Raw genomic sequence first — 15,168 nt, forward strand, 5'->3', positions numbered from 1 at the left:
CGTGTCATTTGCACCACGTTGTCCACATAGAACTACAGGTAGAGGGATCATCGTTGCTCTCCCTCTCCTTATTCACTTTATTTCATTACATCAACTGTATAAATCTCAAGAGCGTTTAAAACGCCTTGCAGCAGAAATGCTATGACGTGCTTTTGACAATAAAGTTCAGAAACACCATGGTCGAGGAGGAACAGTTTATCTGCGATCAGCTTGTGTTCCTGCCTGATCATACCGGTGCTATCGATTCATCATCCTGCGCTCCAGGAAAGCAGTGTGCACTTTTTCTTCACTGAATGTTTTTCATTTTATAATATTTTTGCTGGTCAGTCAGTGTGTAAATGGCGGTCTCGGTGGTGGACAGCGATGCTGAGTGCAGAATAATCGAAGGAGATTATGTGGTTTTGAAAAGAGGAGATGTTTACAAATCAGTTCAGGTGGTGAAGAAAAAGTGAGTAGTGCTAATGATGCTAATGATGCTAATGATGCTAACGGTGCTAACGATGCTAACGATGCTAATGCTGCTATAAATAACACGAGCAACGTATAAACAATACATTGTTTATCTTTATAAGGAAAAGGGTTCGGTTTGTTTACTCAGTTCCTCTAGCTATAGGTTATATTGATGTTTATTTTTTAGCTAGTTTGGCTAACTATAGAGGCACCAAACTGTAGTCTGCGTAAAGCTTTAATAACGCTTTTCCCCCCCTGCATTTTATCAAGACTTGGTTAAGAATAACACAAACATCCTTCAAAATGCCGACCCTCCATGAAGCGATTGTGTCTGTTATTCCTGAGAGAGTCATAAATGTGTAGCTAGTTTTCAGCTCTGTAACACTGACATAACAACACTGTCATGGTTTAATGTCCATTTCAGGAGTAAGTGTAAAAGTTCCTATTGTAGTGGAAATTTTAAATATCGTGAGTGTTTATATGGTGCTTTCATAGTCAATTCTGTGTGTTGGATTATGGAGAGAGAACACTGTTATAAATATTATATGTGCTGAAAGGATGGGAACTTTAAGGGAGTGTGTGTATGCATGTACTTGATCACCTTGCTGAGGTGATTAGGAGATCACTTAAACACAAATGCACACACACATATACCAACACACACACCTATCAGGCCACACAAGCACACACCTAGGGTACAAAAGGGAGAGATGAATCACTAAACTTTGCCTCATCACTGTGTAGACTTGGCACTCTGCACTGTATGGAACAAACCTTTTGCTGCAGCAAAATAAAATACCATCTTTACTTTTTTGCTTTTACCACCAACTCTGTTTCTGACTGTGTTTTTTACATGTAGATTAAAACTGCCACCACACTGTTCTAATGTAGAGCACTCGTTCTGTTGTGATCATTACATCAGCCTTACACGCTTTACAAAACCTTTTACTTCTGTATGCAGTCTGACTGAACGCCCCACTGAGCAGAAAACTGTGGGTCAAAAAACTGCTTATTAGCTTCCACTGTAGTCTAAAAAGTTTGACTAGCAGCAGTCATTAATTTGGCAAAGTTGAAGTTTGTTTGTGTATTTTCTTATATTTGTTGTCTGTAGTAAGGATTGTTACTGTATCATATTACAATTAAAGCCCTGCTACTTTTCTCAGGAAGATCATTTTTGAGAAACAGTGGATCTTTTTGGATGCAGCCATTGGGGAACTGTACGGCTCGACTTTTGAAGTGGACCCTGGAGGACACCTCGGGCTAAAAAAGCCAAAAAATACTGGCGACAACTCCACAGGTGATTGCACAATGTCAGTCTTGTTTACATGATAAATGCATTAGAAAGCTCTGTGCTTTATTGTTAGTCATTCTCTCTTCGCAGAAGCCAAAGAAGCCGGCCAAGATAACAGACACATTGTAGATGATGGCAGATCACAGAAACTGACCAGAGACGATATTGAATCTCTCAAAGAGCAGGGGTTAAAGGGCCAGGTTTGTGTTCTATTTGAACAGTTTGTTGCAGCCAGCATCTGAAATCATTTTTTATGCATATTCCAGCAGTCTGAAAAGATAAAAACACGCAAAAGGAATTTCACATGTCATTACTTGTGTATATGGGGCAGCACCACAGATCATGTTGTGCCTGGTTTGAGCCTGAGCTATGTAAACTGTCTTTATGGAGTTGCTCTTTTTTGTTTCTTTTTTTTCTATTTGGTGCATAAATCTCCTTCTGTTGATAAAATTTTAGCAACAGAAGTAATGTAGATGCAAAGTCAGATAAAGGCAGGAGTGCAGATCTGTTTTCTTTGTGTTGGGAGTCATGACAGGCTAATACTTCTGTGTTAAATGTAAACAATGACATACATTTTCTTACTGTGCACCTGCCTGCATTGCTATAATAACAAGACATATAGGCATGAAAGCAAATTTGATTTTAATAAATCGATTTTTTTCCCACCAGTGTAAATATAGGTTTGTTTGTTTTTTTTTGCAGTCATTGCTTATTTGTAAGTGCTGACTATCCATAATTGAACCTTACGTTTTAAGTTCAAAATATTTATTTTATGTTTTTTTGTTTTTTTTTGCCTAACAGGAAATAATTCAGCAGCTCATAAACAACAGTACAACATTCAGGGATAAAACTGAATTTGCACAGGAAAAATACATCAAGAAGAAAAAGAAGAAGTAAGTAAAAAAGGAATGGCTGCCTTATTTATGGACAGTATTGTTTCCTGTTTAATGTTCTTCTAATCTTAGTGACATGTCTTCAGGTATGAGAGCAATATCACAGTACTGAAGCCTACCTCCCGTATACTGGCAATGATGTACCATGGCAGAGAGCCTGGAAAAGTATGGTATGTCCTCAGACTAAACTTTTAGGATGAAGTTATCTGAAGTTTATATAGTATGGCTTGTAACTTTCTCTTAAGTCATTTTATTTCTTGTGCAGTCACCTGAGGTATGACACCTTAGCTCAGATGCTGGCTCTGGGGAACATTCATGCAGGAAGTAAGATCATTGTGTTTGAGACTTGTGCTGGACTCGTCCTTGGTTCAGTTATGGAGAGAATGGGAGGTAAGGACAGACTTCCTGTAGTCTATTCATAAAATGACTGGCAAGTGATATTTATGTCATTTATAATATCACATTTAGTATTTCATTAAAAAAAAAACCTTTGAAGTGATTTTTTTTCTCTTTTGACACAGGATTGCTTTTAATAGTTAATTCTCTGAATTGCATCATGTTTTAATGGTGAACAACGGCAACTAATAACTTGGATCATGGTTGGATAAGTCTCTAAAGTGATAAAGTAAAGGGTAACCTATTCTACATTGGAGTGATACCAGAGAGTGTGAATAGAAATTATTATAATCACTGGGGAGTAGGATTATAAATAATAACCTTTCTACAGGAATATATACAGTCAATTCAGAATTGTGTAACTAGGAGCTCCTGAGCAACTCATAAATTAGCTCATCATCTGGGTTCATTATCGTTTCACACCAACTCCTCCATGCTAAAGCTTTTAAATCAGGAAAAGCCTTACAATGCTTATAAGCATATTGTAGTCATGCATTAGTAGAGTAATTCAGTAAATAATGCAAGATATATGCAGATATTTATTTAAAAAAACATCAGGAGGTTGTATATCAAATTAGCAAGTTATGTCTTTTAAACCTGGACTGTGAGCCTGGAATATTTAAAACAATATTTTGCAACCAAATTAACCCAGTTAAGAACCAAATGTTTACGTCAAAACTCTGCAGTATGTGCAGCACTTTAGTTAAAATAACAACCTTTTTATTTTTACTGTGGTCACTTGTTATATTTAGATATAGCATCCATAAATTTTGAAGGTTGAATTTTCACATTTTTCAGTGTTGATTATTTGTCTGATTTAAGTTTCTTCCTCATAACAGAAACTCTCTCATTCGTGTTCTCTTTCCAAGGCCATGGCTCAGTGATCCAGATGTATCCAGGTGGTGGACCTGTCAGAGCAGGCATGGAGAGTTTTGGCTTTCCTTCGCACTTCCATGAAACACTACATGAGTTTCCCTTGTGCAAGGTGAATGCGCTCCTGTCAGGAACACTGAACGTCGACGAGAAAGAAACAGACTCGGCAAATAACGGACAGTCAGAAGAACAGCCTGCTGCACCTTCCTCGGGCAGCTCTGAGTCACAGAGCATGGAGGTGAGCACAGACCCTGCTGAGGCCAAGAAGATGGAGGAGAGGGAGAAGTTGCGTGAGCAAAAGGTGAGTCTCCTGCACTCTGTGTATGAGGAATATACAAGATGTACATGCACTTCTGTAGCATATGTAGGTGTATAATGTCACAGAGATTATACAGTGAGTGCTAATATAATATGTTTTCTCCAGCATGATTTTATATTTTTTTTATTTACTTCTTTTGTATTCCTTCATTTTAATCATTCTTATCCGATAGCAGCATTTTCCAGGCTTTGTTCAAATTCAAATGCTGATTAGAAAATGCTGTTTTCAATCATGCACATGCATGCATACTTTGAGGGGATTCACATCATTTGCATTTTTTTTTTTTTTTGCACAGCAGTGTACAATGGGTGACACAACTAAAATGCAAATGCAACCCTAGGTCTGAATCTTCCATATGCAGAAAGTAATGGCAATCTTTCTATCCATGATTGCACCTTTTTATACTGTCGCTACAGCTCATCCAAAACTAAAATCAACTCTAAATCAAATGCACTCATGAGTTCACATTGCAATACTACACCAGTCAAATGGAGTTCTGTTCTGGGGTTGCTGTTGGAATGTAGTTGTAAATACTGGTTATGGTACATCATGATTTAAAGACTGAAGTTATACTTACAAATTATTAAATAGTATTAGAAGCTTTAGCATTATTTTTTTTTTCAGATTGTAATCAAATCACAATGAAGGAAACACTATGTTTACAACAGAAAGCTTTGTCACTGGGCTTAATATAATAATATTAATTATGATTTACCAGGCACAAGAGAAGAGGATAAGGATGGAGGAGAAGAGGAAGAGGCTGGCTGCTGCCGCTGCACTGCTGGAGGGACGAAACGCAGATGGGTGAGTCCTGTGTGTTCTAGTTCCACACTGCACTGGTGCCTGAGGATGGATTTTCTGCAAGTAAAGCATTTCTCTTGTTTCATGTCTGGTGGAACATGAATGCTGTGCATGTTTAGACTGAAGAGCTTATTTCTTATTCGTCAAAATGACACAGCCTTCGGGATTTCCATCAACGCTTTTAAAATACAGGAAAAGACAGAAAATTTTCAGTTAATGCAACCCCTGTTCTGGATGTCATTTCAAGTTGTGTTCTGTAGTACTTCTCAACTCCAAAGACTCTAACGGTCCAGTGGTGATATATTTCTGGATTTGATCTTGAGTGTCAGAGTTTAATCTCTTATTGCATTGATTTCATGTCTGTAAGGTTGTTTTACTGACCTTCATATTTAGCAGCCATATTCTTTATGTAGCTCATAAAATGAATTGTGTTGAATTGCTGAACTTGCATGTGTCTAAGTGCTGAATGAATTTTTCACTTTAGGTTAGTGATTGCCAGCCGTTTCCACCCCTGTCCTGTGCTGCTTCGATTACTCAGATTTGTGGCACCATCCAGACCATTTGTAGTGTTTTCCCAGTACAGAGAGGTAATGGTGGTGATTTGTATATATATATATTTTTTTGCAATTCAAATCCTGATGTATGAGCTGTAATATTTAACACATTCTTTTTTTTTTTTTTTTTTAAACAGACATTAATTGAATGTTACACAAAGCTCAGGGAGCAAGGTGGAGCCATTAATCTCAAATTGACTGATTCCTGGCTCAGACATTACCAGGTATTAATAATTTAAATGTATCATGTTTGTAACATCTTATTGTCAAGCCATGTCTTGTATGTAAGCTTCTCACCATTCAAGAGTATACAGTACATGACCAAAAATATGAACTATATACCTAGGATAGACTCCAGGCTCTTTGCAACACTGTATTATATGCAGAACTATGGGTAGATAGGCAACCGTGGCCATTAATATCAAATTGATCACCCTTTGCTGCTATAACAACCTCCACTATTCTAGAAAGGCTTTCTACTAGATGTTTGGATTTTTTTTTCTTTTTGAAAAATTTCCCCATTCATCCATAAGAACATTTTCATGCTGGAGCAGGTTTGGGTCCCTTTAATTCCACTGATGGAAAATCTTAAAGGTACAGCATACACCAATAGACCTGCTTCCAGTTTTCTGGCAATGGTTTTGGTGTGAACCTCATATGGATGTGATGTTCAAGTTTTGAGTTAACTTTTATCTTTTATGACTTAAATGAACTGTGTGGAAGCACTGACCCACTGATGACTGATAGGACAAATCATATTGGAAGGTCTTTGGAAAAATCCTCAAGAATATCTGGTCAACTATTCATTGATTAGCAGGACAAAGGGAGGCTGAAAAAAAGATCATTTTCCACAGATAGACTACTGATTACAGATGTACCTTTTTACAGTTATTTTATATTTTTGAGTAAGTGCTTGAATAACCTATGGGTTGGAATATAATGCTTAATAAATATCATGGAAACATTTTCTAAAGTCTATAACTTTTCTCCAGGTTTTGCCAAATAGAACTCATCCAGTACTGCTGATGAGTGGAGGAGGAGGATATCTGCTCTCTGGAATCACAGTCTCTGTAGATGCCACCACATCAGGCACTCCAAGAAAAACTGGGGAACCAGCTGCCAAAAGGATCAAGCTAGATGAGATTAGCAGCTTGAGTAACAGTTCTGCATAGCCTTATTTAGTTATTGTCTATGTCTAAGTTATTTTAATGAGAAAAAAACAAATTGCTCCCTCTTCATGGAGAAATCCAATAATTACATGGCTGTTTAGGTTGATAATTTTTCCGTTTTTTTAATCTTTTCTTTCATACTTTTAGTTCTGAGGGCCAGTATTTCATCAAGGAGCTCTTTGACATGTTTTTTTAAGCACCATGAATGTGAATACCTGCAGCCTCACCACCCATTGTAGTAGTGTGATGATAATCAATAAAATGTGACATTAATGGAAATATAGCTTTGCCTTTTTCCTCAATATTAAACCATAACGTCTGATAAGATTAAAATATGGTTGAAAGTTTTTGGTCCCAATGTAAGATTTTTATTTGATGCATATAACCATAGCAAACAGGAATTTATAGGAGGTTAATACAGACTTAGACAAGTATTAATCAGATGGCATGCTCTTGGTTTTTTAACATTACATTTCACAAATACACAAGATAAACAACAATAATAAGCATTCATTTTTTTTTTTTTTGTGCTTTTTCTGCTGATGATACTTTCTTAAAGATAAAGCTGAATCTAATACATATTCAGGCTGTATAGCTGTATATTGTTAAAGCAGGCATCTATTACAAGGCCTTCACAGTCACTTCACATTAAAAAAAAACAGTTTTGAGTTAAGTGTGCATTAATTAATCCAAAAGCAGCCCAAAGCAGCATCACACAAAGCCTCTGGAAAGTCATAATAAGGGGGTTTCAGATGTTTTTTGTATGCTTGATTTACTTCTCGTTTCAACCAAGACTAGTTAATTTGTGCGCGTTGCTCCACAGAGGCAAGTTTCTCCAGTTCTTTCAGCTGAGGAGACAGGAGAGAGAACACATTTGTACTAAAGAATTGATGAGAGGAAACCATTTGTTACTGATTGCAGTTTATATCACAGTTTGATTATTCCCTTTGTGTTTCCTTGCTGTTCAATAAAATATTTACTGCAAAGCTCCCATTTGGTGGAAAAGTGTCTGTCAGTATGACAAATGATACTCTAAGCCTGCTCTAGATACTAGCCACCTGTCCTTTCTGTTTCATTGACCACACTGTATCATCTAGTGTTATTTTATTAGGGCACCTGGGGAGTCATTAAAGCTGGGAGGTAATTATTGGGTTTGGTGTGGTCAGTTCCACAAGCATTAAACTTCCTTATATTGATTAGAGATTCTATTAGAGCGATTTAAAATATCACTTTAAGCCATGCATTACCTTTTGCAAAAAGAACCCTCATACTGTATTGTTTTCTAGATAAATGTTGTTAGATTCATCTTTATATGTATTCCAACAATAGAATGAAAACTCTGACCGTATAAAGAGTCACAATTTGTCACTGCAGAAGAAAAATGCTTTTAAATCAAATATGCAATAAGGGTTTATTTTGTTTTGAACTGGTAAATTTACCTCTTCTGAAGTAAGAGCCCTCTGGTGGAGGTAAGACTTTTTCCCTTCTTTTGACTCCTTTTCAGACAGTAGACCCATCTTGTATCGCAATGCATTGGCAAGCTCCTCCAGTTTCTCTGAGGGACCGACAAGACCTGTGTTTCCCTCAGCACTTCGCTTATACCAGGCTGGATGATAGTATCCTCTGTAAATCCAGGGATTGCGCTTGTCATAAACCTCACCATCTTTCAGTAGACGTTCATTTTGTTTCTTGGTCAAGTATCTCATCTCTGCCTCTTTCTCCTGCTGCCTTTCTTCAGCATCAATGTGGTGCATTTTCTTCTCCTCTTGGGTGTCATAAGGGTGCTTGTTTTCATTTAGCTCTTCTTCTTCCTCAGGTGAAAGGTGCTTGGAAGTCTCCTGTGAGTGGTGGAGGTTTGCATCATTTTCATTCTCAAATTCACTTTCGTGAAAAAGCTTCATGTTTTGGTCCTTATAGCTTGGCTTCCAGATTCTTTTCTCCCTCTCTTCACTCTCCTCTGACCCCTCCTCTAACCCTCTGGTCCATGAGACCCTTTTATCGTTCTCCTCACTCTCCATTTCTTCATTAGAGGAATCACCATCATGTTTGTGGTGTTTCTTGTGGTAGAATTGTTGGATTGGATTCCAGTATTGTTTGGCATTCTCTTCTTCTACAAACCTCTTTTCTTGAGAGTTAAGTTGTGCAAAATCATCATTTGATGTAGCATCATACCGTTTGTAAAAGTATTTGTGAGGTCTCCATAGTTGCTTTTCTGTCCCCTTGTCTTCATCATGGTACCTTTTGTAAACATAGCTTGGGAAGTCTTCTTGGCTTCGATCATAGTCAGGATCATCACGCCTTTCCTTGCTGGTCATTAAAAGGTGCCTTTTGTGCTCATAAGTTGGAAATTCTTCTTGGCTTCGCTCATTGTCCTGATACTCACGTTTTTCTTTTGTGGAAAATAAACTGTATCTTTTTTGAGGGAATTCTTCTTGGCTCCTATCATAGTCTGGGTCTTCACGTTTTTCTTTGCTTGTTAAAATATAGTGTCTTTTATAATAATTTGGAAATTCTTCCTGGCTCCGCTCTTCATCTATGTCTTCACGCTTTTTCTCATTTGTCTTGAGAAGATCATTAATGATTTCTTCTGCCCTGGCATTTGACTCCCTTTCTTGACTTTTGTCATCTTGCTCTGGATGAATAGTTTCTTCATTCATTTTCATAAGCAGAGCATGCCTGGAATCTACAGTAACATGTTGATATAGACAAGAAAAGTATTTGCAGCATATGGCGATATACTGATATTAACCTATACATTCAACCACTAATTAAACCAAGATGAAATTTTAAGATATTTAGTGAATGCATAAGGCTGTCATGACATTATTAACTATGGCACTTGCCTTGTTTTTGAAGAATGTCTTTACATTCTGGTTGCAGAGATGTGCCACCTGGTATGGATACTACCTTAGTAAGGACTGCAACCAAACACTGAATGAGCTTGAATGAAAAGAAGAATTTTTTTTACATTTGATATATTTTTTAATGTTTTATTTTACAGCAGATTTTAAGACCAAGTGTGCCATACCGGGTCTTTCTTCCTGCCATCTTGTCCCAGTGGTGAAGACTTGCTTTCTGTGGTTTTAAATCATAAAGTTTTAGTAAATTTCATTGATTTGAAAATAAAAGCATAGTAGTAATTTTTTATCATTTGATGGCCATGTATTTCAGAATAAGAAAGTAGCAGCTGCAGTGCTGAAGAGGTGAGATATGAACCTCTCAGAAAATATAGTTGAAAGCAGCAGAGATGTTTTTGATAAACCCTTGATTTAAGAACCATCAGCCAGTGTATTACAAAGAATATTCCAATTTTCACATTTAGGTCCGTCTCATGCAATACAAACAAGAGTTTTCTACACATCTGTTTGCGTAACTCTTGCCGTGACGCTGACCGTGGTGCTGAAATGAGTACATGCGCTATTACACTTACTGCAGTGAAATTTCTGAAAAAGAAAAATCGGCATGACTTACCTGCCAAAAGGGACAAAGTCACGACATAGAGAAACAGAAGCTTCATGATAAAAAAAAATTCTGCAACCTTAATGAAAACCCGGATCCGAAATTTCAAAAAACAAAAAGCCAGGGTCCTGCATACACCACAGAGCGCGCGAGACGCGTTATGTTCGAAAAGCGCAGGAACGATCAGGTCTCTGCGCGAGAGGGCGGAGTCTCCAAGACCATCGTCACGGCCTGGTGAAGCGCTCGCAGGAGCCCGTTTTATATCCGTCAGTAGCCTGTTAAAACCCGCAGGCATGTAATATTCATGAGCTCGTTCGATCCTTGAAATAAAATGAAGCCTTGGAGAAAATAATGGTAACTGAGCGATTTTATGTTGAATATGTTGAGGCTGAAAGCAAGGGCGCCGTGGGTGGCACATGGTGGCAGCTGACGCTTATAAAATAAGCTTTGTTCCTCTAAATACCACCCCAACTTTTATCTCAAATCACCTACACTATTTGGCCAAACGTTTGTGTATGCCTTCACATTACACCCACATGTGTTTCTTCACCAAACTGTTGTCACAAAGTTGGAATAACACAATTGTTTAGAATGCCTTCGTATGCTGTATTCCCTTCACTGCAACTATAATGCTCAAACCTGTTCCAGCATGATAATGCCCCTGTCCATGAAGACAAAGTTTGCCAAGTTTGGTATGGAAGAACTCCTGCACAGAGCCCTGACCTCAAAACCACTGAACACCTCTGGGATGAACTGGAACACTGACTGCACCCAAGGCCTCCATTGCATGACATGCCTGAACTCATTATGACTAATACTAATAAAAAATATGAGTAATATCAAGCACATATGGACGGTTGCTTATTACCTGTTGATTGAAATAATCCCTGTGGGATCTTTATCCATCTTTATGAATTTAATACAATGGTGTTATTAGAGCAAGTCTAATTTCTGCATATGAATCTCAGTTAGGGCTCGGTGGCTTAGTGGTTAGCACGTTCGCCTCACACCTCCAGGGTTGGGGGTTCGATTCCCGCCTCCGCCTTGTGTGTGTGGAGTTTGCATGTTCTCCCCGTGCCTCGGGGGTTTCCTTCGGGTACTCCGGTTTCCTCCCCAGGTCCAAAGACATGCATGGTAGGTTGATTGGCATCTCTGGAAAATTGTCCGTAGTGTGTGATTGCGTGAGTGAATGAGAGCGTGTGTGCCCTGCAATGGGTTGGCACTCCTGGTGTATCCTGCCTTGATGCCCGATGAAGCTTGAGATAGGCACAGGCTCCCCGTGACCCGAGGTAGTTCGGATAAGCGGTAGAAGATGAATGAATGAATGAATGAATGAATCTCAGTTAATGTGCACTTTTTAACCATTGCCAACTCCTAAACCTAGGCATGACACTAGTTTAAAGAAACTCTAAACACATGCTATGAATAAGTAAGATATTTTAATTGATATTTTGCACATTATTTATTGTATATTTATTGTATATTTATTTATTTATTATTTATTTGTTCGACACAGCAATTATCATGCTACTAAACTGTGAAAGTACGACTCTTTTGCCAGCCTCTGCAATAGCATCCTTAAACATGCTGTAGAATTCTCTGGTAGTCAGTTATGTAAGAATGTTTCCCCTGCAAAAGACTTCACATGGAATATTACAGAAATGAAATGAAACGAAACACTGCATTTTGTATAGCCCTACAAACAGTTTCTATTTGCAGATGATGTGTTGCATATATTTTAAGTAAGATAGTGCATAGTGCATATTTAGTCAGAGGAGATATGTGTGAAGTCAAGCAAAGCTTATTTAATGTATTCTCTTATTTCCCAATACATGAATAATGAATTTTATGCCATACAAGTAATTTCCTAATCTTGAGGAAAGCATTACTCATTGAAATACCTTGATGTGCATATGGGAAGCATTCTGTGGCAATCACATTGCATCTCCACTGAGAAACTGAAATGTGTTGAGCTATAACCCTACAGAATGCAATGTCGTTCAGCCTAGTACACATTGCCACTAGTGTTCCTTGTCACAATCTGTAAATATCTGTGATACATGGCCTACTGTGCAGCTAATATTAATTTCTGTCTTAACTGCTTCTGATGCAGATTAAAGTGCTTAATTAATTCCAGTTGCATAATTGCTTGAAGATACAAAAATGACCAGAAGCTCATAAACAATGGTAATCAGAAATGAATCTCATGAATGTATCAGCCAGAGGCCTGCTTAATTATGATTATGATTAGGAAGCAATTCACCGCTTCAAATGGCAGAAATTATTTAATTCATCCGAGATTATGGCAGAGGAACCATTTTGACTCATCTAGAATGTTGGTGTGAACTGGTACAATTCTGAAACACTTACAGGTCAGGAGGTCGGAGCAGGAAATTGTGTCTGAGGTGAAGGATTTGCATGTTGGTTTAATTCTGGATTATATTTTTGTTTTTATTTAAAAACAAGATGAACTTGCATTTTTTTTATACCAATTTGTTCTTTCTTTTGATTTTGTTTTCTATTAACAACATATTATCTTGCAAACAGCTCCTTGTTGAGCTCACAAAGCACTTGGTAATTAGCTGATGAGTGTCTTGAAAAAAATGTGCTCCCTAAGGTTTTAGTTGAGAACCAATGATTTAGAACGTTGGTTTTGAATGAAATTGGACAGAAGAAAGGGGTGAAAATAGTCCATAATGTACAGAATTTTTACACCCTGTGGATAATGCAGACAAATAGTTTTCATTAAAAACAAAAAGAAACAATGCAGTGTAATGTGTGTATCTTTGATTAGAAATGAACTGATCCTTGTTTGTTCTGTTCTCTCAAAGTGAAGCAAGGTTTGTATACTATACTATAGTGCAGTCTCATGTACCCCTATGTAGTCTGCTTTACTCTCTGCTTTACCATTTCATGCTCTTAACAGCTGGAATGTGAAGAACTACACAGTCATCATTTCTGTTATGCTGTCAATATTTAATGCAGCCATAAATATAGGAGGTTTACTAGATAATATCAGTGTGTGAGTGAGAAGTCAGCTGTATTTACTAAACCAGCTACATGAACTGAACAATGAAGTGTTTTTTTGGCCTTTGTTATAATACAAAACAGTACTGATAAAAAACCTTGCTTTTTTTTGTTGCACAGTGATGCTTTATTTGTTTTATTGAAATATTCTACACACAACCATTACACACTATTGATAATTCAATTATTTTTGCACTTTAAAAGTTAATCGTGGCAGAAATGGGTTTACTTTCTCATTTATTCTTAGAGGAGAAGATATGTTCATGTAATGAACATTCTATTTAAAGAGTTTGTGTACAAGCCATGGTTGTTGTTGCCATGGTTGCTTGTTTTTTTAATTTAAGAAATTAGCTTATTAGAAGCAGTAGCTGTCAGCCAGCTCACTGTGCTAAAGCAAACCTTCACAGCTTTTCTCTCTTTCCCTCCATTCTATGTTGTTCATCCTATACACTTGTTAATTTTGGCTCTTGGACTTGTTTTTTATGGAAACTGTAATTTGAGCGTGCATAACAGAATTTTGTGCTGTGCTTCTTTCATTTTCTCTTTGTGTGTAAGGCTCTTTTGATTGGAGACAAGACAGGGAGGTGCTATTCACTGCCTATTCTAATGCTCCCAGGCATTTTTCCAGGTGTGCAATGAAAGCACTCTGCTAACTTATGCATTCAAGGTTAGAAAAGGCCAGAGCACAATCTGTCTAGCTGTTTTTTTGTTTTTTTACTGTGATGGGGCTACATTGTACCATACAGTTCTTCCCTTTGTCTCATAACTCCCATAATCAGAGGACGATCAGCATATTTTACATTTGCCTCTATAGCGTTTGTCAGATGCTCTTATACAGAGTGACTTACAAAAATACTTCCTTAAAAATGATCCATACTAGTGTCTAAGAATACCATTATGTTAAACACTGTTTGAATCAGATTTGCAAGTTAGTGGTACTGGCATATTTTACTGATAACCTTCCGACAGACTAAAAGCTCATCAATTAAATGGTAGAGAACCACAATGAATGCTTTCCCTCTCGCAGATAAGAGGATCTTAACTTTGTACTGCTTTTGGGAATTGCAGCTCAGAATATACATTAATTAAGCCATACTCAAACTGATTAAAACTGTTTTTTATTCCTCATCGAATCCCTGAGGTACAGCTGAAGTGTTTTGAAACAGCATGGTCTTATAAACATCTGTAATAATATAAAATAGATATGGACAGAAATTGTAAGGTTTCTATGACTGCAAATGTATGCGTTTATACCCAATAATTCTACTGTAAGATAAATAATCCATGAACCAAGTTTTTAACAAGCACTGAAATCCCATAAAAGCCTACAGCAGAGCTTTCATTATTCGAAAAAAAAAAAAAGTCGTTTCTACACACTATGAACAGATATTCTCTTTATTCTGCAGTGCAAAGGTTTCATTTAATAATACATCTAAGTAGCTGAGACAAGCTTCTTTAAGTATCAGCACAGATGTCCCACTATGTCCCTATATATATATGAGCCTGAAGAATGTTTCTCCCATTACGGTGCTGTCTTTTAACATAAGATGGCATCTCTTGCTTTCTGTGAAGGAAAATGATCGAACTTTAAACAACTGTCAAAGCCATTAACATAAATTACAGTCAGAGTGACAAGACTCATAATTTGCCGGCTTAATGCATTCATATGTTTGTCAAGACAGTGATGAACAATTAACGTCTCTTGTACTGCCTATTTGCATGGGAAATCCAACAATCAATGTCTGTCCGTCAGTATTAGTAATTTAAATAATTAGATATGAAATTGCTTGGTAAAGATTTCATATACTTCATATACTACATTGTGACTAACACTTTTTTAGCAAAATGTCTTTCAAAACAATTCAATTCAATTTATTTGTATAGCACTTTTAACAATTCACATTGTCTCCAAGCAGCTTTACAGAAGTATAGAAAA

General features: G+C 37.2%; 2 protein-coding genes across 2 annotated transcripts; one reads left to right on the forward strand and one right to left on the reverse strand.

Moving 5' to 3' along the window:
• The first annotated feature begins 235 nt into the window (after nucleotides 1-235).
• Nucleotides 236-7,025, forward strand: trmt6 (tRNA methyltransferase 6 non-catalytic subunit). The gene is made up of 11 exons (XM_060866493.1): nucleotides 236-448; nucleotides 1,614-1,747; nucleotides 1,832-1,941; nucleotides 2,543-2,634; nucleotides 2,721-2,804; nucleotides 2,900-3,024; nucleotides 3,900-4,204; nucleotides 4,941-5,026; nucleotides 5,508-5,610; nucleotides 5,715-5,801; nucleotides 6,570-7,025. The coding sequence occupies exons 1-11, from the start codon at nucleotides 339-341 to the stop codon at nucleotides 6,747-6,749; spliced, it is 1,416 nt and encodes a 471-aa protein (XP_060722476.1). The 5' UTR covers nucleotides 236-338; the 3' UTR covers nucleotides 6,750-7,025.
• An 80-nt stretch (nucleotides 7,026-7,105) lies between these two features.
• On the reverse strand, nucleotides 7,106-10,506 carry chgb (chromogranin B). The gene is made up of 5 exons (XM_060866492.1): nucleotides 10,218-10,506; nucleotides 9,775-9,821; nucleotides 9,590-9,686; nucleotides 8,186-9,429; nucleotides 7,106-7,594 (listed from the first exon to the last, which is right to left on the reverse strand). The coding sequence occupies exons 1-5, from the start codon at nucleotides 10,498-10,500 to the stop codon at nucleotides 7,541-7,543; spliced, it is 1,725 nt and encodes a 574-aa protein (XP_060722475.1). The 5' UTR covers nucleotides 10,501-10,506; the 3' UTR covers nucleotides 7,106-7,540.
• Between the last annotated feature and the right edge of the window lie 4,662 nt (nucleotides 10,507-15,168).

Source organism: Tachysurus vachellii, chromosome 3 (genome assembly GCF_030014155.1).
Source record: "Tachysurus vachellii isolate PV-2020 chromosome 3, HZAU_Pvac_v1, whole genome shotgun sequence".
Taxonomy (NCBI): domain Eukaryota; kingdom Metazoa; phylum Chordata; class Actinopteri; order Siluriformes; family Bagridae; genus Tachysurus; species Tachysurus vachellii.

Excerpts from the sequence above, each read along its gene's own strand:
- trmt6 (XM_060866493.1), top strand. The coding sequence starts at position 339 with ATGGCGGTCTCGGTGGTGGACAGCGATGCTGAGTGCAGAATAATCGAA. Across the intron at positions 1,942-2,542 it reads AGCAGGGGTTAAAGGGCCAG|GAAATAATTCAGCAGCTCAT; the intron begins GTTTGTGTTCTA and ends TTTGCCTAACAG. Across the intron at positions 5,027-5,507 it reads GAGGGACGAAACGCAGATGG|GTTAGTGATTGCCAGCCGTT; the intron begins GTGAGTCCTGTG and ends TTTTCACTTTAG.
- chgb (XM_060866492.1), bottom strand. The coding sequence starts at position 10,500 with ATGCCTGCGGGTTTTAACAGGCTACTGACGGATATAAAACGGGCTCCT. Across the intron at positions 9,687-9,774 it reads ATGGCAGGAAGAAAGACCCG|CTCATTCAGTGTTTGGTTGC; the intron begins GTATGGCACACT and ends TTTTCATTCAAG. Across the intron at positions 7,595-8,185 it reads GGGCTCTTACTTCAGAAGAG|CTGAAAGAACTGGAGAAACT; the intron begins GTAAATTTACCA and ends CTGTCTCCTCAG.